Below are 25,741 nucleotides of genomic sequence, written 5' to 3' on the forward strand. Positions count from 1 at the left end.
TACATGTACTTTCGCTTGATAATAGATTACTCGTTATTGAACTGTTATATTATGTATCATAATTGAGCGACGTTTATGTTTAATGAGATACACTGATGAACTCAGCGGTACTTATTTCATGGTTGACGATCTGCTTAGTTTTAGAGATGATAATGTTACATGGGTTAGCTGATACAATGAGCAGTTACATTATATATATATATATATATATATATATATATATATATATATATATATATATATATATATATATATATATATATATATATGTGTGTGTGTGTGTGTGTGTGTGTTTGTTTTGGAACTTCTGACAAAAGACTTAAATTGGACTGGGACTTGGAGGGTTTGACTGGAATTTGAACTTGAACTTAACTAAAGATCGCTGGGATTTGAATATGGTGAATCAGCCAGGTATTAAAACACTTTTGTGCTGACAGACGTTACTTTCATTCTGAAGGTTCGTCTCTTCCCCTAACCTAACCTAACCTAACCTAACCAATAATAATGTTCCCAAGCTTCTACGAGCCCGTCATGCCCGTCAACCTCGCTTCTAACCATACCCCATCCATTAATGTTTGCCCCGTTTCTCTCCTGGCCATTTACTCCGCCAAGCTTCTGGGCGTCTGTTTAGACGATAATTCAAACGAAGTAATGTCAGTTCCATCACCAAATCATAGTTATCACCCGAACATACTTTATCGACTCACAACGATTGGACTCCCTGCAACTGAAGTCAAGAGCGTATGCACAGATTTTATTCTTTATAAACATGGTCATTCTTTCTTCACCTGGTCTCCCCGCTTATCCACCACACTACTGGGGCTACTTGAAAGTGTGCAGAAAAGGGCATGTAAGATCACCTTCGATTGTTACACCACCTGATTATCAAAAGGCGATCAACCCACTGGTTCTCTCCACTCTATAATAATCACCTGACTCCTGTGGCAATTCAGGTTGAAGCCATTGCATCATCCTTGCCACTAGAAATCCTTCGTATCCAAGTTGCAAGCTCGATCAGACACCCTACAAGAACACTTATTCTAACAGTTTTATGAATTCGCTAATAAGAAAACTGTATATTAACAGCTATACTGTCTGTGTGAATTCCGTTTAACAACGACTTTCTTATTTATAGCCCTACGGTTTGTTGTATATTTGGCAGCATTTAGTTTCAAAAGTCGCTAGTTTAATATATAACCATTATTATTATTATGACTGTTATTATTATTATTATTATTATTATTATTATTATTATTATTATTATTATTATTATTATTATTAATGATAGTTGTACCTTACCGAAAACTTTTACCTTATTACCGAAAACTCTAATATATTCCCTATAAAAAGAATAAAGGAAGCTGCAAAAGGCTGCTGGCCCATGTAAGACAGCTTGTTTTCGTCTAACAATTATTAGTCATATATTCATTGAGCCCACGCTTGAAATTTCTGACGTGTTGACGTTTTTGAGCTCACTTGGAAGCTTGTACCATAAGTCTACAACAGTTTCCATACCAATATTTTTCCCATCTTTTTTCCGAATATAATTTCTCTTTAGAATTTAGTGTTACGAGTTCTGTCATGCTGATATTTGGAGGAATTTATTTGTCATTATATGAACTCCAGTTTTCTTTGCTTATCTGTGCAATGTTTCCCCTCATTCCCGCCTACTTATGGAATGGAAGTTTGGTTTTCTTGATCTGTTCCCGCTGCCTAGCAGTCTGCAAGTGACGTCACCCTCAAAACATCTCGCTAAATCTCGCATGTTGCGAGATATTTACTTCGTCCGATTGATAGTACGCAGCTTTATTTTGTGCAGTAAATTCTTCCACTATTTGAAACATGTTGACAATATTCTGCCAAAATTTGAAAATTTACTTCATATTATTTATTATTCCTATACACAAACGATCGTTTGTATCTATACTTATTTTATATTGTCTTAGGTTCTTCTTGTTAGCACATATACCAACACGAACACTGTTTTCAGTGGGTTACAATGGCACAATGGCTTCCCGGAGGTCTGCCTTGGCCTCTCAAAATGAAATCGCCGGGAATGACCCTCTTCGGGAATTGTTTGAAGCTTGCAGGAATGGAGACCTTGTTCGAGTGAAGAAGTTGGTAACGCCACAAAATGTAAATGCAAGAGATACTGCTGGACGGAAATCTTCACCTTTACATTTCGCAGCAGGTCAGTCTCGATAGCTGTGGCTCACCTGTCTTCCAGACCTTGGTTACTTTTTGTACTTTCACTCTTGATAAGACTATCTTTCATATTTATAAAGTTTACAGCAGTTCAGTTATGCTTTTAGCTTCTTCCTGAAGGATGATGAATATATAGTAATTAATATGTGTTTGTCAATCATAGGGAACCTTATAGGGTTGATGCCCTCTTATTCAGAACTGTGACAGCCAATCTAACCAGGGACATTGGCAAGAAAAGTAAGTTCTTGTGCAATATAATTTGAGCTTAGTATGTAGACAGGATTATTTCTTAAATTACACTCAAGTAGACTATTATATCTTTGATTATTGTTCGAACATTGAGTTGTAGACAAGCTTTCTTAAATTTTTATTGATGATCTTGAATAGATCTTAATCTTGGCCCATTTGTAACTCACAGTCCTTGCATGAATTGTTTTCCTTAACATATAATAAATTTCTAGGGTACTAAATAACATTGTATTACTTTATAGGTCAGTGGTAGGGCACTGGTTTAGGAAGTTTAGCTTCATGAAGGTGGCTTCTCATAATTTGTACAAAAGTGTTGTAAAAAATTGTTATTAAGTGGGTTTACTTGATGTATAGCTGTCAGCAAATACTTTGCATGTCAAAAACATAACTTTCAGGGAGAAATGCTGTGCTTGAGAGACATTAGGAAATGTGGTAAACATAAGATATTAATCTAATTTGCATTAAGAATGATGAAACAGAGTTCAAAGTAACCTAATGAATATGAAATTTTATACAGACTAACTCAACTTGTAGAAGTTAGGGTATTGAAATGTAAGATTAAATGAGACTTACAGAACAAAAACATGAAGTTTGAATGGAGAAAAACTGGAGGAAGTGAAGTGTTTTAGATATCTGGGAGTGAATTTGGCAGCAGATGGAACCATGGACACGGAAGTGAGTCACAGGGTGGGGGAGGAGGCAAAAGTTCTGGGAGTGTTGAAAAATGTGTGGAAGGTGAGAATATTATCTCGGAAAGCAAAAATGGGTGTGTTTGAAGGAATTGTGGTTCCAGCAATGTTACATGGTTGCGAGGCATGGGCTATAGATAGGATTATGTGAAGGAGGGTGGATGTGTTGGAAATGAGATGTTTGAGGACAATATGTGGTGTTAGGTGGTTTCATTGAGTAAGTAATGAAAGGGTAAGTGAGATGTGTGTTAAAAAAAAGTGTGGTTTAGAGAGCAGAAGAGGGTGTTTTGAAATGGTTTGGCCACATGGAGAGAATGAGTAAGGAAAGACTGACCAAGAGGATGTATGTGTCAGAGGTGGAGGGAATGAGGAGAAGTGGGAGACCAAATCGGAGGTGGAATGATGGAGTGAAAAAGATTTCGAGTGATCGGGGCCTGGGCATGCAAGAGGGTGAAAGGTGTGCAAGGAATATAGTGAATTGGAACGATGTGGTATACTGGAGTCGACATGCTGTCAATGGATTGAACCAGGGTATGTGGAGTGTCTGGGATAAACCATGGAAAGTTTTATGGGGCTTGGATGTGGAAAGGGAGCTGTGGTTTCTGTGCATTATACATGACAGCTAGAGAGTGAGTGTGAACGAATGTGGCCTTTGTTGTCTTTTCCAGGCGCTACCTTGTGCGGGGAAGGGGGGTTGTCATTTCAACAATACCCTCCCATATAATTTCCCAGGAATACTCAACAAGCTTATACCTCTGTAATTTGAGCACTCACTTTTATCCCCTTTGCCTTTGTACAATGGCACCATGCAAGCATTCCGCCAATCCTCAGGTACCTCACCATGAGTCATACATACATTAAATAACCTTACCAACCAGTCAACAATACAATCACCCCCTTTTTAATAAATTACACTGCAATACCATCCAAACCTGCTGCCTTGCCAGCTTTCATCTTCCGCAAAGCTTTTACTACCTCTTCTCTGTTTACCAAATCATTCTCCCTAACCCTCTCACTTTGCACACCACCCCGACCAAAACACTTTATCATCAAACACATTCAACAAACCTTCAAAATACTCACTCCATATCCTTCTCACATCACCACTACTTGTTATCACCTCCCCATTAGCCCCCTTCACTGAAGTTCCCATTTGTTCCTTTGTCTTACGCACTTTATTTACCTCCCTCCAAAACATCTTTTTATTCCCCCTAGAATTTAATGATACTCTCTCACCCCAACTCTCATTTGCCCTCTTTTTCACCTCTTTCACGTTTCTCTTGACCTCCTGCCTCTTTCTTTTATACATCTCCCAGTCATTTGCATTATTTCCCCTCAAAAATCGTCCAAATGCCTCTCTCTTTTCTTTCACTAACAATCTTACTTCTTCATTCCACCACTCACTACCCTTTCTAATCTGTGTACATTGAATATCCTTACCAAACAGTCAACAACACAGCCACCCCTTTTCTTGATAAATTCCACTGCAATACCATCCAAACCCACTGCCTTGCCGGATTACATCTTCCACAAAGCTTTCACTACCTCTTCTCTCTTAACCAAACCATTCTCCCTAACCCTTTCACCTCACACACTACCCCGACCAAAACACCCTACATCTGCCACTTGTATCATGGAAAACATTCAACAAACCTTGAAAATGCTCATTCCATTTCCTTCTCACTTCATCACAAATGGTCCCATTTGTTCTTTTGTGTTACACACATTATTTACCTCCTTCAAAAACATCTTTTATTCTCCCTAAAGTTTAATGATACTCTCTTGCCCCAACTCTCATTTGCCCTCTTTTTCAACCCTTGCACCTTCGTCATGACCTCCTGCCACTTTCTTTTATACAACTCCGTCATTTGCACTCCTTCCTGCTAAGTATGATTTATTGATATGATCATTACCTAACCTCTTTGGTGTGTTTGTAACTTATTTTTGATATTTCCACACTGGAGCTAGTAACTGTGCTCAGCTCTTTGATGTTATATTTTTTTCATTATGAAATCATTCATTTTTGTATATAGCTCACTTATATTTTTGTACTTTCTCATTTTGCCATTAGTCATTTTGATTTTGTTATGATGACCACATGTATACAAATATTTGTATCTACTTTATGTTCTATCCCAGTAAAATTTGTAACTAGATTTAGTATCTGCATATTATGCCCAGATGAACTCGCTCGCTCCTTCTATAGGGTTCTTGTGACACTCAGGAAGTTCACCACCACTGGTTTAGTGAGTGGGGAGTCACCCCAAGTGGCTTTTACTGGGGGTAGGTGGCAGATTTGCTAAGAGCAACACTAATTTAACATTGCCATTTTAATTCTGTATTTGTGAAAATGCAGGCATAGCTTGTTTATATAAGTAGGTGCCAATATTTTTTAAAGTTGATATCTTGCAGGCAGGAGTCACCTAAACTTTCATTCTAACATATCATGGACATAAAGATTTTGACTATGTAAAATTTTGTGAGATTAGTAGTTGACTAAGCATGTGCATTTGCTTCAGGTGAGTGGAAATATGCAGATCAGATGAATAAGACAATTTTGAGAAGATTTGGATGAATATATTTGATCAGTATTATTTTTATGCTGAAAATGAGAATATCCATGGATTTTATTGTAAGAAGAGGAGATTCACCTTTAGCCACTCCTTTTCTTAACAGAATTAAATCCTAAGATATTGGTTATAATTGACTGGTTAGGTATACTGCATATCCATGCCCTCAGGTTTTGGCCGAAGGGATGTTGTTGAGCATCTTTTGAATCTTGGAGCCGCAGTTGGTGCACGTGATGATGGTGGATTGATACCGTTGCACAACGCTTGTTCATTTGGCCATGCAGAGGTAGTTTCCCTTCTTCTCAAACATGGAGCTGATCCAAATGCTAGAGACAATTGGAACTATACCCCACTTCATGAAGCTGCATCTAAATCAAAGTTTGATGTTTGTATAGGTATGTAGAAATTTAATGGTAATTGATTAATAAGTTTTTATTATAAATAGATTTCAGATGTACATTTTCTGTAATCTCTGCTTACAAAGAAAATATGAAATTTGGTAGTGAATTGAGTTAGATGAATGGAATTGTATGACACTTTTGTAATGGAATTTAACAGATAGAATATGTTCACATGATATTTAGCTTTCATTTTATTATCAGATGTTCTAGAGTTATGTTGAGATAATTTACATGTCAGGAATTAGGTTGATGCAGACAGCTGTGGCATAAACAAAAAGATAGCATACTTGACATTATAAACTTGCATCATGATGCAGCCCAGGTATTTCCAGTCACTCATTCTCTGCCTTCTTTAGCTTATTCTATGAGTGAAAAGTCACCTTCAGTGAGGTTGTTTCACCAGTGTATAGGAATGCACAACTTTTCCCTCCTACTGATTTTAGTGCAACCTTTAAGCTGCAGATGCCTTTAAAGTAAGGGTCCTGGGGTTCTTTAATGATAATGATAGATGATGTTAATGATCTTTCATGCTTATGCATTATTTTCCACATCTTCAGTACAAGCACTGAGGTATCCTTTCACAATTAGTGTATGTAGTACCTTGGCCTCTCCTCATCCCCATGACTCACTTCAGCCCCAATCATTCCACCGTATGACTTACTTCACTTGCCATAGCCCCAACATATGTTTATGGTACTTCAGCCCCCTAAGTGCCATCTGCTGCCATGTCTACTCCGAGAATATGCTCTCCTCTTCCTCAAGGTCTTTTGTCTGTAGACTTACACTCTCACCAACCTGTACCATTCCCTTGCTGCACCTCAGTGTCTTTCCCTTTTCTGACATTTACTCTGAATTTTCTCCTGACACTTTTTTAAACTGTTACCAGGTAATGGAGTTTATGTCAGGATTCTGTTATTAGAACCATGTCATCATTAGAAAGCACCTGTTGCACTTATCTTGCCCCCAACCCCATTTTAATGATAATTAGGAAGAATTATTGAAGTAATTAATGACTTTTTAACAGCTCCCGAAAGCTGAAAATATATAAAAGTATATGCCACAATAAACTTGAGTGCCTTAAAAAGGAGAATGGTAAAATTGTCTGTGTGTATTACTACATATTTGTGAGTACCGTATTATGCTGCACAGGGAACGAGTTCTACCTTTGTGTTGCCCGCTACCTTACACATTTGCTGTTGTGTTTTTATAACATTTCCTTCCCTCATTTTTCAATAAGGTTGCTCCATTAATCCTTTATGCTGATTCTATGGAAGATTCCCTAGCATCTTTTCTAGCCCATATCTTGAGTAGTTTCTTACTTTCTTGTTGCATCATTCTTTGCCAGTTTGGGTAAACTGCTTTGTATCAACACTGTCAGGTTTCTGAAGAGACTTGGATGTTATGAACATATTCCTCTTTCGCTTTTGTATAGTTTGATAAGTGTCCAATATATGCTTTAAATGTCTTTGTGAATATCTAGTACATCAATTTGAAGGTGCTTAAGATAGTTATCAATCAATGATTTATCTCAACAGATCTGCTGCTTTGGTTTTCTGGTGATGGGCTAAGTACTTAGTCCTAGGTAGATTCGTATTATTAGTTTCCTGCCAATAATAGCCAGAACCAGGCTTCATTTCAGTGTGTTACATTTTCATTATTTTGCATTTGGCTGATTTTAACTTAACCATCTGTATGACAAATACTGGTGTTGTCCAAGTCTCTTTGTAAGTTGACATAATCCTAAACACTTTTATTCCTTAGTTTCATAGCATTTATTATCATTTACAAACATATTCATGTGTTACTCAAGTCCATTTGCCAAGTCATTTATATAATTGAGGAACAACTGCAGCCTGAAAACATACCTGAAGTGGGACACCACTTGCTACTCTAACCCAGCTTGAAAAGTGATCTATTATTTGTCATGTATTATTTGTTTGTTTGAGTAGGTTTGTAGAAAAGAGATTGAATGTAAATAAGTACTTTCGTAGGGATATGTAGCTGGTATGTAGCTATCAACAAGACTTCATCAGTGACCTTAACTGCCATGGCAGATTTACAGGGACTTTCTTTTATTATTGCTCGTATTTGAAAATGACAACTCCATTAGGACATGGGGGTTTGATTGAATGTACCAGCAGTATGTTCTTGGAGCTAATGAGTGACAGAGAGAGTGCAGGCTCAACTTTATATTTTGGAGAGTATGGAGGAGGTACAGTTACAGAAGAAATATATCACTTATATAAAATCTCATTCATATTAGATGTGAGCCATGGGACTGTTTCTTTGTCAGCATTATCTCTGCATGGTTACACTTTGTATTTTTCAGTACTACTTCAGAACGGTGCAGATCACACTATCCGTAACACAGATGGCAAAACAGCGCTGGATTTGGCTGACACCTATGCTCGTTCAGTACTCACAGGTTAGACTGATATTTAGTGTTTTGATTGTAAATTGACCTTCACTGGGAACCATTTACTCTCCTTTCTTCCTATTCATACACATGCCTTACAACCTTGATAAAAGCTTAGCCTGTAGCAGCTTAGCCCGCTCACCATATGTTCTTAAGACCATCCGCAAAGTGTCTCTATCAACTGTATCATACTCTTTCTCCAAATCCATAAATGCCACATACAAAATCATATGTTTTTCCAAGTATTTCCCACAAATATTCTTTAAAGTCAACACCTAATTCACACACCCTCTTCCATTTCTCTCCATATGTCCAAAACATTTTAACACACCCTCTTCTGGTCTCTCAGCCACACACTTTTTATTACCCCACATCTTTACTCAGGAGGGGAGGATTTCCGGCCCCCCCCACTTCCTCCCCTTTAAGTTGCCTTCTGTGACATGCAGGGAATGCATGGGAAGTATTCTTTCTCCCCTATTCCCAAGGGCCTGGATGTTGACAAGGAGCTGTGGTTTTGGTGCCTTACACATGACAGCTATAGACTGAGTATGAATGAATATTGCCCTTTTTACTTGTTTTTCTGGCACTACCTCACTGAAGCAGGATTTAGCAATGCTGTTTCCTGTGGGGCTGGGTAGTGCCAGGAATGGATGAAGGCAAGCAAGTATGAATATGTACATGTGTATATATGTATGTATATGTTGATACGTATATGTATGTATATGTGCTTGTATGGGAATATATGTGTAAACGAGTGGATGTGCCATTCTTTGTCTGTTTCCTGGTGCTGCCTCGCTGATGAGGGAAACAGTGATTAAGTGTTATAATAATAATAATAATGATAATGATAATAATTATTTTTTCTAAGTATTTCTTACATTCTTCAAAGCAAACACCTGATCCACACATCCTCTACCACTTCTGAAACCACACTGCTCTTCCCAAATCTAATGTTCGGTACCTGCCTTCACCCTCTCAGTCAATACCTTCCCACATAATTTCCCAGGAATTCTCAACACACTTATGTCTCTGTAGTTTGAACACACCTTTATCCCCTTTGCCTTTGTACAATGGCACTGTACATGCATTCCGCCAGTCCTTAGGCACTTCACCATGATCCATACATACATTGAATATCTTTACCAACCAGTCAACAACACAGCCACCTCCTTTTTTAATAAATTCCACCACAATACCATCCCCCCGCTTCCCTTCCTGTTTTTATAACAATGTCTTAACCTAAACCTCAAAGTTTTGGAACTCTCTACACTCTCATGTCCTTTCTAATAACTGTGACCAGGGACATTTTAAAAGACAATTTTTTCACTTCATCCAAAATTCTAAGATACTTTCTCTTGCCTTTTTCCCCCCCCCCTCCCTTTCATTAACCTCTATATTCCAGTAAAGGTCCAGTCTTGTGGAGTTTTGTCCGTGATTTTATATTCCAGTATGAAAAAAAAAGATCTTGCCTTTTGTTTTAATCTCAGCAGCATAATTCAAATTGTGCTGAATAACTCTGTTTTTCGGTTGACAGTTGTTAACTGCTCATAGGAATTAATTTGAATATTGATTACTGCAGCAAGTTTACGTAAGGAAGGAATGTGAGGAGGCAACAAATGATCTATAAGGATAATAGAGGAATTTTGTCAATGATATAGTGAAATTTGAGAATGTTTGGTAGTCCAGTATCTTAAGAGGCAGTACAAATGTGACTAAAAGCATTCATGGGGTAAAAGGGTGGTATTTTAAATCTATGCACTGTATTCCTTTCGATAATCATGATTGATTGAGCAACTTGAGGAAGATGACTTTTGTGGAAGTATTATTAAGTGATTTGGTTTTATCTATGATCAATAAACGCATTTATCTGGGATACTAGGAGAGACTTTTGGATGTTAATGTGCTGAGAGGTGCAACTGGAGGGATGTCTGATCATTATCTTGTGGAGGCTAAGGTGAAGATTTGTATGGGTTTTCAGAAAAGAAGAGTGAATGTTGGGGTGAAGAGGGTGGTGAGAGTAAGTGAGCTTGGGAAGGAGACCTGTGTGAGGAAGTACCAGGAGAGACTGAGTACAGAATGGAAAAAGGTGAGAACAATGGAAGTAAGGGGAGTGGGGGAGGAATGGGATGTATTTAGGGAATCAGTGATGGATTGCGCAAAAGATGCTTGTGGCATGAGAAGAGTGGGAGGTGGGTTGATTAGAAAGGGTAGTGAGTGGTGGGATGAAGAAGTAAGAGTATTAGTGAAAGAGAAGAGGGAGGCATTTGGACGATTTTTGCAGGGAAAAAATGCAATTGAGTGGGAGATGTATAAAAGAAAGAGACAGGAGGTCAAGAGAAAGGTGCAAGAGATGAAAAAAAGGGCAGATGAGAGTTGGGGTGAGAGAGTATCATTAAATTTTAGGGAGAATAAAAAGATGTTCTGGAAGGAGGTAAATAAAGTACGTAAGACAAGGGAGCAAATGGGAACTTCAGTGAAGGGCGCAAATGGGGAGGTGATAACAAGTAGTGGTGATGTGAGAAGGAGATCGAGTGAGTATTTTGAAGGTTTGTTGAATGTGTTTGATGATAGAGTGGCAGATATAGGGTGTTTTGGTCGAGGTGGTGTGCAAAGTGAGAGGGTTAGGGAAAATGATTTGGTAAACAGAGAAGAGGTAGTGAAAGCTTTGCGGAAGATGAAAGCCGGCAAGGCAGCAGGTTTGGATGGTATTGCAGTGGAATTTATTAAAAAAGGGGGTGACTGTATTGTTGACTGGTTGGTAAGGTTATTTAATGTATGTATGACTCATGGTGAGGTGCCTGAGGATTGGCGGAATGCGTGCATAGTGCCATTGTACAAAGGCAAAGGGGATAAGAGTGAGTGCTCAAATTACAGAGGTATAAGTTTGTTGAGTATTCCTGGTAAATTATATGGGAGGGTAGTGATTGAGAGGGTGAAGGCATGTACAGAGCATCAGATTGGGGAAGAGCAGTGTGGTTTCAGAAGTGGTAGAGGATGTGTGGATCAGGTGTTTGCTTTGAAGAATGTATGTGAGAAATACTTAGAAAAGCAAATGGATTTGTATGTAGCTTTTATGGATCTGGAGAAGGCATATGATAGAGTTGATAGAGATGCTCTGTGGAAGGTATTAAGAATATATGGTGTGGGAGGAAAGTTGTTAGAAGCAGTGAAAAGTTTTTATCGAGGATGTAAGGCATGTGTACGTGTAGGAAGAGAGGAAAGTGATTGGTTCTCAGTGAATGTAGGTTTGCGGCAGGGGTGTGTGATGTCTCCATGGTTGTTTAATTTGTTTATGGATGGGGTTGTTAGGGAGGTAAATGCAAGAGTTTTGGAAAGAGGGGCAAGTATGAAGTCTGTTGGGGATGAGAGAGCTTGGGAAGTGAGTCAGTTGTTGTTCGCTGATGATACAGCGCTGGTGGCTGATTCATGTGAGAAACTGCAGAAGCTAGTGACTGAGTTTGGTAAAGTGTGTGGAAGAAGAAAGTTAAGAGTAAATGTGAATAAGAGCAAGGTTATTAGGTACAGTAGGGTTGAGGGTCAAGTCAATTGGAAGGTGAGTTTGAATGGAGAAAAACTGGAGGAAGTGAAGTGTTTTAGATATCTGGGAGTGGATCTGGCAGCGGATGGAACCATGGAAGCGGAAGTGGATCATAGGGTGGGGGAGGGGGCGAAAATTCTGGGGGCCTTGAAGAATGTGTGGAAGTCGAGAACATTATCTCGGAAAGCAAAAATGGGTATGTTTGAAGGAATAGTGGTTCCAACAATGTTGTATGGTTGCGAGGCGTGGGCTATGGATAGAGTTGTGCGCAGGAGGATGGATGTGCTGGAAATGAGATGTTTGAGGACAATGTGTGGTGTGAGGTGGTTTGATCGAGTGAGTAACGTAAGGGTAAGAGAGATGTGTGGAAATAAAAAGAGCGTGGTTGAGAGAGCAGAAGAGGGTGTTTTGAAGTGTTTTGGGCACATGGAGAGAATGAGTGAGGAAAGATCGACCAAGAGGATATATGTGTCGGAGGTGAAGGGAACGAGGAGAAGAGGGAGACCAAATTGGAGGTGGAAAGATGGAGTGAAAAAGATTTTGTGTGATCGGGGCCTGAACATGCAGGAGGGTGAAAGGAGGGCAAGGAATAGAGTGAATTGGAGCGATGTGGTATACCGGGGTTGACGTGCTGTCAGTGGATTGAATCAAGGCATGTGAAACGTCTGGGGTAAACCTTGGAAAGCTGTGTAGGTATGTATATTTGCGTGTGTGGACGTATGTATATACATGTGTATGGGGGGGGGTTGGGCCATTTCTTTCGCCTGTTTCCTTGCGCTACCTCGCAAACGCGGGAGACAGCGACAAAGTATAATAGAATAAATAAATAAATACTAGGTATATATATTACGTATATCATCTTTATTAGATATTTGTTGTAAGTGGTTACAGCATGAATGAAATGTTTCTTCGCCAGTGGATGTAAAGGAGTCCAGTTTCGTCAAGGAACTCCTCATTCCAAAAGAGTACATCAGTTCCCTGTCTGTACATTAAGTGCAGCCATGGAGCTGTAGGAGCCCCATAAAAGAGTTCCTTGGGCATTGTGATCATTGTTAGATATGTTTGTAAGAATGAAATTACTTATGTTTCCATATTCTTTATTTTATAGGAGAGTACAAGAAAGAAGAGCTGCTGGAGGCTGCTCGCACTGGAAATGAGGAACGCCTGCTAACCCTTCTCACTCCTCTAAATGTCAATTGTCATGCCTCTGATGGTCGCAAATCTACCCCATTGCATCTGGCAGCTGGATATAATCGAACAGAAATAGTAACAATATTGCTTCAACATGGAGCTGATGTGCATGCTAAGGACAAAGGGTATGTTGGTGTTTTCTATGCTAGATAGGTCAGATTATTGCTGAGGTTCATTTAGATGTCGAAACTAATAGGAAAAATTAAATTATTTTTGAAATTTAAGTGATAAGTGGATATAATCAAACAACGATAGTAGTAATATTGCTTCAAGATGGAGTTGATGTGCATGGCAAGGACTAGGCTATGTTGGTGTTTTCTAAGCTTGATAGCTCAGATGATTGCTAAGATTCATATAGAGGCTTACAAGAAAGTGACTAAATTATTTTTCAAAGTTCTGATTTTGGGAAAGATGTATCTTTGTTAGCAACAAGAACAATGGTGGTTTACTTGCTCTTTTGTTTACTACCATTATTGAAGTTTTGAATGAATGTGTATCATCAGAGCATAAAATGAATATAAGTATGGTTTAAGTGAAGAATGTGACCAGTATTGGAGATGGATTTTGACTTGTTCACATTTTCATTAATTTCTCTTTGAGTTTTTTCACAAGCTTTTTTTGGTTTATTGATCCAGTAGTCATGCAGTGTCCCATTACTGTTTTCCCAATGATTTTGATAAACTTTTGTATGTTAACTTGTTTTCAGATACAGCAGATTTCACTATAGATGCTTTTGCATTGAAAAAAATGAAAGCATTTTTAGTTTAGTTAACACTTTTGTTCATATGTTTTTAAACAGTTCTTAGAAATGTTCCATAAATACTTTCAGTGAGTTTGAATTCTAAAGAAAGTGTGGCTATTAGTTAAAATCAATTAGTTTCTCTTTAGTAAACTTATGGGTTGTAAACTTCAACTTATGATTAGATGTATAAGGATGACATCTACTTTGCTTTGCTTTATATTACCTTCTGACTTCTGCTTCCTGTTTTAGTGTTGTAACCTGTTAAAATTATCAGTGCTATTATTCTTTTAAGTACTTTGGATTAGCTTTACCATGTTTTGCTTACAGACAGAATATGATAACTATATTGCTGTTGCATTAAAACACTGTACAAGTAATATTTTGAGTCTTTTCTGCCAGCCTTTCAATTTAGCTGAACGGAGAGAGTATTTCATGTGCTGATGTTTTCTTTCTCATTGTCTGATTATCTTTTATATATAACTCCTTGCTGATTTACAAGGGTTAGGTCAAGTAGTAGTTAGGAACATTAGCTTGGAGCATGAGACGGTTTTTCAAATTCCTCTAAAGTTGGTGACTGAGTTTGGTAGTGTGTGAAAGAAGAAAGCTGAGAGTAAATGTGAATAAGAGCAAGGTTAATAGGTTCAGTAGGGTTGAGGGACAAGTTGATTGGGAGGTAAGTTTGAATGTATATACATGTATATGTGTGTGTGTGTGGGCATTTATGTATATACATGTGTATGTGGGTGGGTTGGGCCATTCTTTCGTCTGTTTCCTTGCGCTACCTCGTTAACGCGGAAGACAGCGACAAAGTATAGTAATGATAATAATAGTAATGATAGTTTGAATGGAGAAAAACTGGAGGAAGTGAAGGGTTTTAGATATCTGGGAGTGGATTTAACAGTGGATGGAACCATGGAAGTAGAAGTGAGTCACAGGGTGGGGGAGGGGGCAAAGGTTCTGGGAGTGTTGAAGAATGTGTGGAAGGCAAGAATGTTATCTCGGAGAGCAAAAATGGCTGTGTTTGTAGGAATTGTGGTTCCAATAATGTTATATGGCTGCAAGGCATGGGCTGTAGATAGGGTTGTGTGGATGAGGGTGGATGTGTTGGAACTGAAATGTTTGAGGACAATATGTGGTGTGAGGTGGTTTGATGGAGTAAGTAATAAAAGGGTGAGAGATATGTGTAGTAATAAAAAGAGTGTGGTTGAGAGAGCAGAAGAGGGTGTGTTGAAATGGTTTGGTCACATGTAGAGAATGATTGAGGAAAGATTGACAAAGAGGATATATGTGTCATGGGTAGAGGGAACAAGAAAAAGCAGAAGACCAAATTGGAGGTGGAAGAATGGAGTGAAAAGGATTTTAAGCAATCAGGGCCTGAACATAGAGGAGGGTGAAAGGCATGCAAGGAATAGAGTGAATTGGAACGATGTGGTATTCCGGGATCGACTGCTGTCAGTGGATTGAAGTAGGGTATGTGAAGCTCTCTCATGTATTATTATCATCAGATAGAAATTTTTCCCTCTAAGGCCAGTCATCTGTTCTTAATGGTGAATATGTTTGAAAAAACTGGATAAAATAGGAAAAAATTAATAGTAATTTAATTTTACATGTATCTGTATCTCTGACTTCCATTCCCTTTGGGAGCTCCCTCAAGGGGCTGGCCACAGCAGAAGTCTCCATACTTGTTTAATTTCAGTGCCACTTCTTAGCCTTTAATGCATCAACCTTGACAGGCCACTGGCAGAGTACAACTCTAGCACAGTGTACCAACAGACTACTTCTACCTAATGTGTCTCCTTAATGTTCCAGCCTACTACTTCTACCTAATGCTCCAATCTAACGCTCCTACCTATTACTACTATCTATTGCTTGTACCATGTTGCCAGAAGGCAGGGCAAGCACTTAGCACTCACTGTAGGAAGATCTGTTTACAAAGAATGGGTTGTACAAGTTAAGTGTTGTGAGATGCTGAATGTCAAAGAGAGGTTATATGTTTGTGGACAGAATGCCAGCATTCCACTTGTGGGTGATGCTGAAAGAAAAGACAGCTACTTGGGTCAGAAGTGTGTAACTTGACAACCATTGAGTTGCTGGTTTTCTGTGCAGCCATCACTAACCCTGATTTAAGCTTTGAATAAATAATGGCAACCCCTGAATACTGCTTATTATTTGTACCAACAGTGGTCTTGTTCCACTTCACAATGCATGTTCGTATGGCCACTTTGAGGTAACAGAGCTTCTCATCAAGCATGGGGCCAACGTCAATGCCATGGATCTCTGGCAGTTTACCCCACTTCATGAAGCAGCATCTAAGTCACGTGTTGAGGTGAGTATTGAATTTCATTGCTTATTGAAGTTGTCTTTGAATGACTTCATTTGTCCAGCAGTTTCATTCGGCAGTTTTGATGCTTTGTTTTTAATTCTCCCAAAGGTTGTAGTTTTATAAGTAGAACTTAGTCTTTAGATCATAATGGCTTAAAGATTTTATTTCTTCCTAGAATGTGATTCATAAGCTTTAGATGTCTGAAATAAAAAAGAGGATTTTTGATTAATGAGTGATTATAGTAAAGCACATGAATAAAGCAGATCAATTTGCTGCATGTCTTTAGTTGGGTAACATGATTAATACTTGGCAGGTTTGTTCATTGCTCTTGGCCCATGGTGCTGACCCAACACTGCTCAATTGTCATTCCAAATCAGCCATCGATGTTGCACCATCTAGAGAGCTACAGGAGCGTCTTACTTGTAAGTTTCTATCTTTTATTACATTGAGACATGACTTACATGAATGTCTGATACCAAACTTGGCTATAACATGGCAAAGCAGAGACAAGATCTTTGAAATGACTTTTTGTTCTGCATTGTAAATAGATAAATGAAATAAGTGAATAACATTTTATTGCATTTAGGCAGCCAGTCAGCTTGAAATACGAAGTTGAAGTATTATAGATATTTCAGAACTGGGGGGGTCATGTTAGTTATTAGTTAACTGATCGAGCTAGAGCTAAACATTATGGTGAGCTTTATAACCCATTTTCTGCATTTAGAGGAGGTTAGTATATTGAGGATCATCCTCTGGCATTTTTCGCTATTGTCCCTCTTTACCCATAGGTGTCAACAACATTTGCTGGAGAATACTGTATGTTGATATGCATTTGACTCAAACAAATCAGTTGCCAGTTTCTTGCTACTCATATAGTGGAATAAAGTTACCTCAGTTAGTATATACTAGGGGTTGATTGAACATTGGAAGTAAGAAGCCAGAGAGGAGTTAGAAGTTAAAAGGAAGCAAGAAAATGGAAGGAACGGGAATTGTGTTTTTCAGTCAATACTAGTTGAAGAAAAAAGTAAGTCAAATTTTTTTTGTCTCTATTTTGGAGGTGTTTAGATAGAATGGTGGGCTGCCTTGTTATGTATGTAGGAGATAGATGGAAAGTGAAACCAGGTGAAGCTAGACTTAAGTTTTTGAGATATATATGAGATCACAGTATAATTTCAGTCTGAGTTGTGAAGGAATGGAAACTGTGGATAAATTTATTATCTTGGAGTGAATATCAGTTTGATGTATGAAACAAAGGCCCAAGATTCACATCCATGCAACTCTGGGCTTATATACCTTCAGACTCGCCCCTCTTTCCCTTACAAACTCAGACCTCTCCTTCAACTTGCTCTTTAATGCACCCAGAACCTTCACCCTATCTTCCACTCTGACTCGTATTAGCTACTGTGGTTCCATCTGTTGCTATGTTCACTCCCAGATATGTAAATCACTCCACTTTGTCCAAGTCTTTCCCATTCAAACCATCCTATCTCATCCCTCTGCTGCACCTCATTTCCTAATTTTTTTTCTTATATATCCTCTTTAAAACACTCTCAGACTCTGTCACCAGTTTTGAGAGACTGTATAAAAACTGCCACGAAAGATTTGTCGTTTGTAAATGGCAGTTTATTCACTCCCCTCCCCTCAAAAATGCCATAGACCAACTCCACTCTCTAAGACCCTTGGGTGTGTATCCCTCTCCACCCCATCCGCAGGCTGATTGAATAGCCAAAGAGACATAATGCATCATTGAGACAGTGGCACCTTGACTAGGAGCTACTCATCCTCTTTTTGTACTAGCACACGTACCTGCCATACTGTCTTGCTGAAAACTCCCCGCCGCATTCATTAACAGCATTCACCCCATTCCACACTACCTCTATCTCAGCCCTTTCCTGTGCTTTCTCCATATTCATATGTTTAACTAACAAGTGTTTGGGTTAAGGTATAGTACTCCTAACAGTGTTGTATGGATGTAAGACGGGCTTTAGATGAAAATATACAGAAGAGGGTGAACGTGTAGAATATGAAATGTTTAAGAACAATTATGGTGTGTGGGGGTTTGACCAATTAAGAAATGATTAGGTATGAGAGAGATGTGGAAATAAGAAGAGTATGGTTGAGAAAGCCTAAAGTGGGAGTGCTGAAATGGTTTGAAGGTATGGTGAGAATGAGTTAGGAGAGGATGACATAGGGATATATATGTCAGAAGTTGAGGGGACTAGGAAAATTGGGAGACTGATTAGGAGGTGGAAGGATTAGGTGAAGATGTTTTGGAAGCTCATGGTTTGAACGTGCAGGAGGGTGAAAGGAGTGCAGAGGATGGAATGAATTGGAGCAGTGTGTCATACAGTGGTGACATGCTGTCAGTAGGCTGAACCAGGTCATATGAACTGGCTGAGGGAAACTACTAAAAGGTCTGTGGGGCTTGCTTGTGCTTAGGAGGCTCTAGTTTATATACATTACACATGACAGCTAGAATGGATGAGAGTGAATAAGGCTATTTCTCTCCCAGTTTCTAGCGCTATTTAGCTAAGACAGGAAATGATGAACAAGTAATAACAAGTTCTTGGGGTAAGGATAGATATATATAATAAACTGTTGAGTTGAGGAATGTGGAAATATAGTGTGATTTAGATTTTCAGATTAGTTAACCTAAGAAAATATTGTGTACTTTGGTGCTAAGTTTTTGGAGGTAATGTAGGAAAGGATGACTGTGAAAGTATGTTTGTAAAGTGAATGGGCATAGATATAAATGTAAACAAATGTTGATTTAAGGAAGATTGCAATAATACCATGAGTAGAAGGGATATTTCAGAAGAGGTTTCTGCATAGGTGTGTAGAAATGAGGTTGTTGCTGGAGGTAGGGCATAGTATCACCCATTCATCTTGGGTAGAAAAAGGCATGTGAATTTTTGAAAATTTTATATCCATGTAATGCTTATATTCAAAAAATTTTACCTTTTAACTGAATTGCAACTTCCAGATGAATACAAAGGTCACAGCTTATTAGAAGCATGTCGCCAAGCTGATGCTGCTCGACTTAAGAAGTTTCTATCACCAGAAGTTGTTAACTTTAAACATCCTTATACTGGGAACACTCCTCTTGTGAGTATCTATTAGTTTCAGTGATCATCAGGAATTTTTCAATGTGATTAAGTTTTGAAAGGTGAACAAGAAAGGCTTGTTACTTAAGGATTGCCATCAAGATTTTTCCAGTTCAGCTAATGACGAGGGAAGGTTGTTAGTGAAAGAGAAGAGAGAGATGTTTGGGAGAGTGTGTGAAAGGAGAATTTTGAATATAAGTGTGAATAGAGGAATGTTATTAAGTTTAGCATTGAAAAGTGTTTTTGGAGTGTGGGTTTAAATGGAGAGAATTTGGAAGAAGTAGAGCGTTGTAGATACCTTGGAATGGATGTTGTCTGGAGGGCAAGTTTAAATGGAGAAAATTAGGAATAAGTGAAGTGTTTTAGATACCTTGAAGTGGATATAGCAGCAAATGGAGCTGAAGTTAGCCATAGGGTGGGTGAGGGAGCAAAAAGAAGTTGCTTCGGTAATAAGAACAAAAATAGGTATGTTTGACAGTATAGTAGTCCCATCTGTGTTATGTGGATGTGAGTTGTGCACCTTTGAGAAAATTGTAAATGATAGGGGGATTTTGTTGGAAAGAAAATGTTTAAGGACAGTATGTTTTGTATCTTAGAAGAATTGATAGAATTAGAAATGGTGGAGTAAGAGAGAGTTGGGGTAGTAAGAGGAGTATGTATGAGAGAGCAGATGGTGTGCTCAAATTGTTTGGTCATGTGGAGAGGATGAGTTAGGAGAGTTGGTCAAGAGGGTATATATATCTGAATTGGAGGAAAATGGGGACATCAAAGAGGTGGAAGAATGGAATGAAAGGTGGAATGGCATGGTTGTACATTGGTAGTATAATCTCATCAAAGAACTTCTCTTTCCAAAGGAGTATAGGCTGCAGCAATTTTTAGAATGGTCTTGGGAAACACCAGGACTCTGTTTTAGAAATTGGTCCTGGAGTAGTGATAAATAGAATGTTATATATTTATTTACTGCCAGTAGCATCAAAATTGAACACACTGGAGTACTCTTTGTACTCTAGGAATGCAAAATGCATGTAACTCATCCAAGGAACTTCATATGGTCGGATACTTCCTTCTGTAATCTATAACTACAGAACCCTAAGAAAAGATACACAGCAAGGACAAGGCAGAGGACTCATAACATTGTATACTACAACATCTTATTCACCAAGACTGTGCACAAAACATTTCACAGACATTGACAACACTTTTTGAAATACTATCCATAAGAATAAAACCACAACTCTTGCTATAGCATAATCATCACCTACATACCTCTCACGACTTACCCTCATAGATGCACTCTACAACTACAGAAGTTTTATACTTGGGACAACATGCTGTCACTTGGCTGAACCAGGGTACATGAAGTGGACAAGGTTACACAGCAAGTAAAAAGTGACCTTCGGAGAGGGTATGTATATCAGAATCTTTTCATGAAAATGAGTATAGTCTGATCAAGGAGCTTGTCACCCTAAAAGAGTGCATTATTTCTGTGCCTTTGATTGAAAAGCTGGAGGAGCCTCTTGAAGGGGTCCTTCGGTTTTATAGTTAAGATTTGGAGTATAGATTCTCATGTGCACTTGTACTACTCAGCCTTTCACCTGATAAGGCTACCTCTGTCTGATCTGTGGTTAAACATAGATTTACCTGGAAGATGAAATTTCTGAGGGCTTTTTAGGAGCTTTTTAAGGTGTTTGTGTTTATAATTTTTTTCCCATGGTAGCACATGTTTTGTAATTATTTAGTATTCTTTCAAATTTGTATTTGATACATATTTTAGGATTCTTAAACTGTAGTAGACCATGGATGTCCACTAGTTTGTAGATATTATATTGGAATGTACTGAGGCTATATACCTTTGACTCAATCAACACATACGGTTCTCATATTTTGATGTGTAGTACAAGTTCCTTTTGTAATAGATTCTGATTTTCTCTTCAGCATTGTGCAGTTGGGTCCACTGGTAGCAAACGGCGAGGTGTAGTGGAAGCTTTATTAAGGAAGGGAGCACCATTACAAGAGAAAAATAAAGAATTCCTTACTCCTCTTCATGTATCTGCAGACAAAGGACACTATGACATCATGGAATTGTTACTTAAGCATGGCTCAAAGGTCAATGCTTTAGATGGTCTTGGTCAGACAGGTAAGTGTTAAGGTGAAATTTAAAAAAAATTGAAAGCCTTGAAGTGATCACAAATGAAAGCTAGAATATGGAAATTGTATTGAAATAGTTGTATTTGTCACAGACAAAAGACCACATCAGGGCCAAACCTTAATTGAAATATAGAGAGGATTGTGAAAAGGAGAAAGAAGAGACAAGGAAAAGTACTTACAATTTTTGGAGGAAATTAGAAACTTGTCTTTTAAATGTATCAGGTCATTGTTATTGGGAAAGGCATGAGAAGGTAGAGAGTTCCAAAGTTTCAAGGTGTAGGGAAACAGCTTTTCATTTTTTATTTGTGGCATGCCACTTTCTCTATGAATCTCAGTGCAGCTATGTGAAATGTCTGTAATCCCTCGAGAGAACACTAGGGCATATGCATGGATGAGATTCATGCCATTAAAGAGGGCCAAAGCATTAATTGATTGGTAGAATACTTCTGCAGAACCCTTTGGTTGTAAAGTGGCATGTGGTAGGGAATGTGTGTCTCCTTTCCTCAAGGATTTTTTCTGCCTTTAACTGCTTGAGATCCTTATCAGTCAAGTCCTCAGATTGTGACTCAAGCAACTCAGCAAGACCTTTTTAAACATCTTTAAGGCCACCATTATTGGTTTGAGTCATGGTTGTCTGAGGATCCTCGTACATTGTTTCTACTTGCCCAAAACCTGAGAAGCTATGCTCTACTCAGTCCATAGCTTAACCCAAACACTTCCATGTGATTTTGATTTCCTCATACAAAATAACAATGTTCTCCGCAGCATGCTTAATGTAATTATTTTTCCACCTCTTCATGATCAGAGGCTTACCCCACCTATCTGTACCTTTAAGGAGTTGGTGGAATGTGCTCCTCAGGTGAAATACCTTGTAGGTGGCATTCACACCTTGATTTCTGGACAGAAGCTAGAAAGTCATGTTTTTGGGAGGAGTTCCACCCTAACATGGCCTGATACATTGTCAAGAATAAGTGGTGCCTTTATTAGCCAAGTTTTTACTGGCACAGAAGCAGTCTACAGCTGGACAGAAAGGGGCAGTAAACCACACTAGAGAAATACTTTGGTTGACCCCAAGCTTCTAGTTAGAATGCCAGGTTACAGGTAATGCCAACTTTACATAGCCCTTCATATTATTGCAATTATACTGAATGAAACATCAGTAAGGGCTTAATTTTAAGATTTTTCATCACCCTTCTCTCCCAGTAGAAGAGTCAGTCTATCTCTGGTTGCTTTATACCCAGGAGCACTCTTTCTTCCTTGTTAAAGAATGTTCTAGCTTGCATTGTTTTCCACAATAACTGTCTCATCAAAACTAAAGACTTTTTGAGGCATGTAACCTCCTTCCTTAAAAATTTTCCTTAACCCATTCAGTGCTGTGGATGTTACTTCTGTAATGTAACAGGATGCTGTGACTCATTCTGCAGGTGGAGTGTCCTGCCAACAAATTGAATTTTGTGTGCATTTTTGGTTCTCTTGGCTGGCCGTAGTTGGCAGTCCAAATAAAGAATGTCTCCTGAGCTGTCTGTATGCCTTTAGCTGCCAGTAACCAAAGTGCAGGTAACTGAGGCCTCCAGACAGCTCAGGCTCATCCTTTGTTTGGACTGCCAACTATGGTCAGCCAACAGAGCCTACCATGCACACAAAATTCAAATTATTGGTGGGATATTCTGTGCGTTGACTGACAGCCATACAGCCAAAGCACCCAGCTACATGACAGTGAAGTGACGTCCATAGCATGAAAAGGGTTAAAGAAAATTATTGAGGAAGGGGGCTACACAATTTTTATAGGGACTTGCTGAGTCTGTGGCATCCAACCCCGTTCATGGCACCCACTGTTGTGCCCTTGTTTCATCCACACCACCCACACTTAGGGTTGGCCAGTCTGAAGAATAATGCATTTTTCCAAAATGCAAAGCTTCAACTTTAAGATTGTAAGAAAAATTGTGGTTTTTATTGTTTATTGTGCTTAATCTTATGAATAGAGAGGTTATGATATGAAAGTTTATGTAACCTGTTTACATAGGATTAGCCAGTCTGGCAGTTATCTTAAATCTTAAAAAAAGATACCTTTTGTGTATCTTTTTATGAATTAAAAGAAAAAGGAAGGTGTGCTTTTTATTTTCTGTGAATCCATTAGCATGACAAATTGGTTAGATGTTACAGGAACCAAGTTGCTGCCTCAGTATCAGCCCTGGTAACCTTTGCACTCATTGGTTATTATATGACACTTTTTTAACTCCTCAGACCACCACTATTGTATCTATTTATCTATCTATACCTGTGATGCCCAAAAGTTTCCCCCAACATATCTTGTTGACTTCACTTTTTAAGTCATTATGAAATTACTTAGCCTTCTGTATAATCTAATTCTGGTCCATTCTCTCCATTTAGCCTTCTGTATAATCTGATTCTGGTCCATTTTCTCCATCACACTGATCCTCTTTTAACACACTATCTTAGCAGTTGATTGAGAGTTAGACAAAGAATGCAGTTTTATTTTCTTGTTTTTCCTGAAAGTGGTCACAGTTAGGTGAGCGAGGATCATGGACTTGGCTACAGCCATGAGTTTCTGACTTCCATTAAACCTCATAAGCATCCCTGATTCGAGATGAAGAGTTTTAGCTTTTTGTCTTATACTAGTCTGAGTACCAGTAACATTTCTTGCAGACCTGCTGAAATTACTACACTGATACTTGAGGCAGTAAATTTTTATGGGACAACATAAGTCATTACCAGTAGTGTACACAAACTGAGGTGTGTGTGGTGCATTCTCTTGTGTATAAGCCAACCACCAGCACATAGGATATGAAGTGAAACATATTTCACCAGTTGCTTTGACATCATTATAGAATAAATGATAAACACAAAAATACCTTAAAAGTATTCTGACAAAAAAGATTCTCTCTCTCTCTCTCTCTCTCTCTCTCTCTCTCTCTCTCTCTCTCTCTCTCTCTCTCTCTCTCTCTCTCTCTCTCTCTCTCAAATCTGACATGATGTTAAAGGAAAAGATTATTATATACATTGAGGATGTAATTCTTGCACACACACCAAACAAAGAATTTGTCGTATATCACTAATCAAGCCTGTGCCTAAATTCTCGGAATTGAAGTGAATCATTGCAATTCAATCCCTCACAAGTAGGAGGGGGTTGGTACTGGGAGTTGATACTGCCATAGTAACTTCACATTAAAAGTTCTTATACCTGTATGTGTGCTTCTCTTATTCAGCTTTGATATCTGTGTTGTGGATTTTTATTGTTTTTGCTTTCAGGCCACATAATTTACTTTATGAATGAATATTTCAGCTCTTCATCGATGTGGTAAAGAGGGAGATGTACAGGCCTGCCGTGTTCTTCTACAGTTTGGTGTTGATCCAACAATTATCTCACTCCAGGGTTACACTGCCACACAAGTTGCCACAGATAGTGTACAAAGATTACTACATGGTCAGTTTTCCCATGATTACAGTAGTATTGAAAATTATTAGGTTGGTGGTGTAGTTTGTGTTTAGAATTCATTCATATAATAGTTGGTAGATTTTTCATTTTATACACATAACTCTAATATAACACCCTCAGAGGACCCTCCAGGGCCTGGTGTAGACAGTGAGCAGCAGCTCTTGGAAGCGTCAAAATCTGGTGACATCGAGTGTGTCCGTCGCATCCTCACCTCACAGCCACATCTGGTAAATGTTCGAGATCTAGATGGACGTCACTCAACACCTTTACATTTTGCTGCAGGATATAACCGTGTTCCAATTGTGGAGTATCTACTCCAGCATGGAGCTGATGTTCATGCAAAAGACAAAGGGTAAGAGTTATTTATCTCTTCATTTAGATAGGTGCTGTTCTTAGGGTATTTGGGTAGGCATGATAATTGGGAATATGTGCGACTGGTGGGTAAGCAAATGGGGACACAGGTGAATGGAATTATATTTAGTATATGTGTATGTGAAGCAGCTGGGGGAAACCATGAAAGAGACTGTGCAGCCTGGTAGTGGATAGAAGATGTTATTTCATGCTTCACACATAACAGCTAGAGAATTGATGAGGGAATGCAGCCTGTTTTCTTCTGTTCATGTAACTACCTTGGCAGACAATTATGAAGGAAATGAATATTTGTGTGTGTTAGCTTTTGAGTGATGTGATTTGATTTGAGGGTATTAT

General features: G+C 38.6%; 1 protein-coding gene across 2 annotated transcripts in view; it reads left to right on the forward strand.

Annotated features, from left to right (window-relative positions):
* The first annotated feature begins 1,691 nt into the window (after nucleotides 1-1,691).
* Tnks (tankyrase) overlaps nucleotides 1,692-25,741 on the forward strand; it is a 46,697-nt gene continuing 22,647 nt past the window's right edge. Inside the window, exons 1-11 of one of the 2 annotated variants that reach the window (XM_071681313.1) lie at nucleotides 1,692-1,796; nucleotides 1,991-2,191; nucleotides 5,884-6,108; nucleotides 8,444-8,539; nucleotides 13,177-13,384; nucleotides 16,183-16,327; nucleotides 16,638-16,746; nucleotides 19,308-19,429; nucleotides 21,364-21,565; nucleotides 24,881-25,021; nucleotides 25,166-25,385. In XM_071681313.1, the coding sequence (XP_071537414.1) occupies nucleotide 1,796; nucleotides 1,991-2,191; nucleotides 5,884-6,108; nucleotides 8,444-8,539; nucleotides 13,177-13,384; nucleotides 16,183-16,327; nucleotides 16,638-16,746; nucleotides 19,308-19,429; nucleotides 21,364-21,565; nucleotides 24,881-25,021; nucleotides 25,166-25,385 (1,670 nt within the window). In that variant the 5' untranslated portion in view covers nucleotides 1,692-1,795. Of the gene's footprint in view, nucleotides 1,797-1,990; nucleotides 2,192-5,883; nucleotides 6,109-8,443; nucleotides 8,540-13,176; nucleotides 13,385-16,182; nucleotides 16,328-16,637; nucleotides 16,747-19,307; nucleotides 19,430-21,363; nucleotides 21,566-24,880; nucleotides 25,022-25,153; nucleotides 25,386-25,741 lie in introns of both variants that reach the window. The other variant, XM_071681312.1, reaches the window with a different exon arrangement.

Source organism: Panulirus ornatus, chromosome 32 (assembly GCF_036320965.1).
Source record: "Panulirus ornatus isolate Po-2019 chromosome 32, ASM3632096v1, whole genome shotgun sequence".
NCBI classification, from domain to species: domain Eukaryota; kingdom Metazoa; phylum Arthropoda; class Malacostraca; order Decapoda; family Palinuridae; genus Panulirus; species Panulirus ornatus.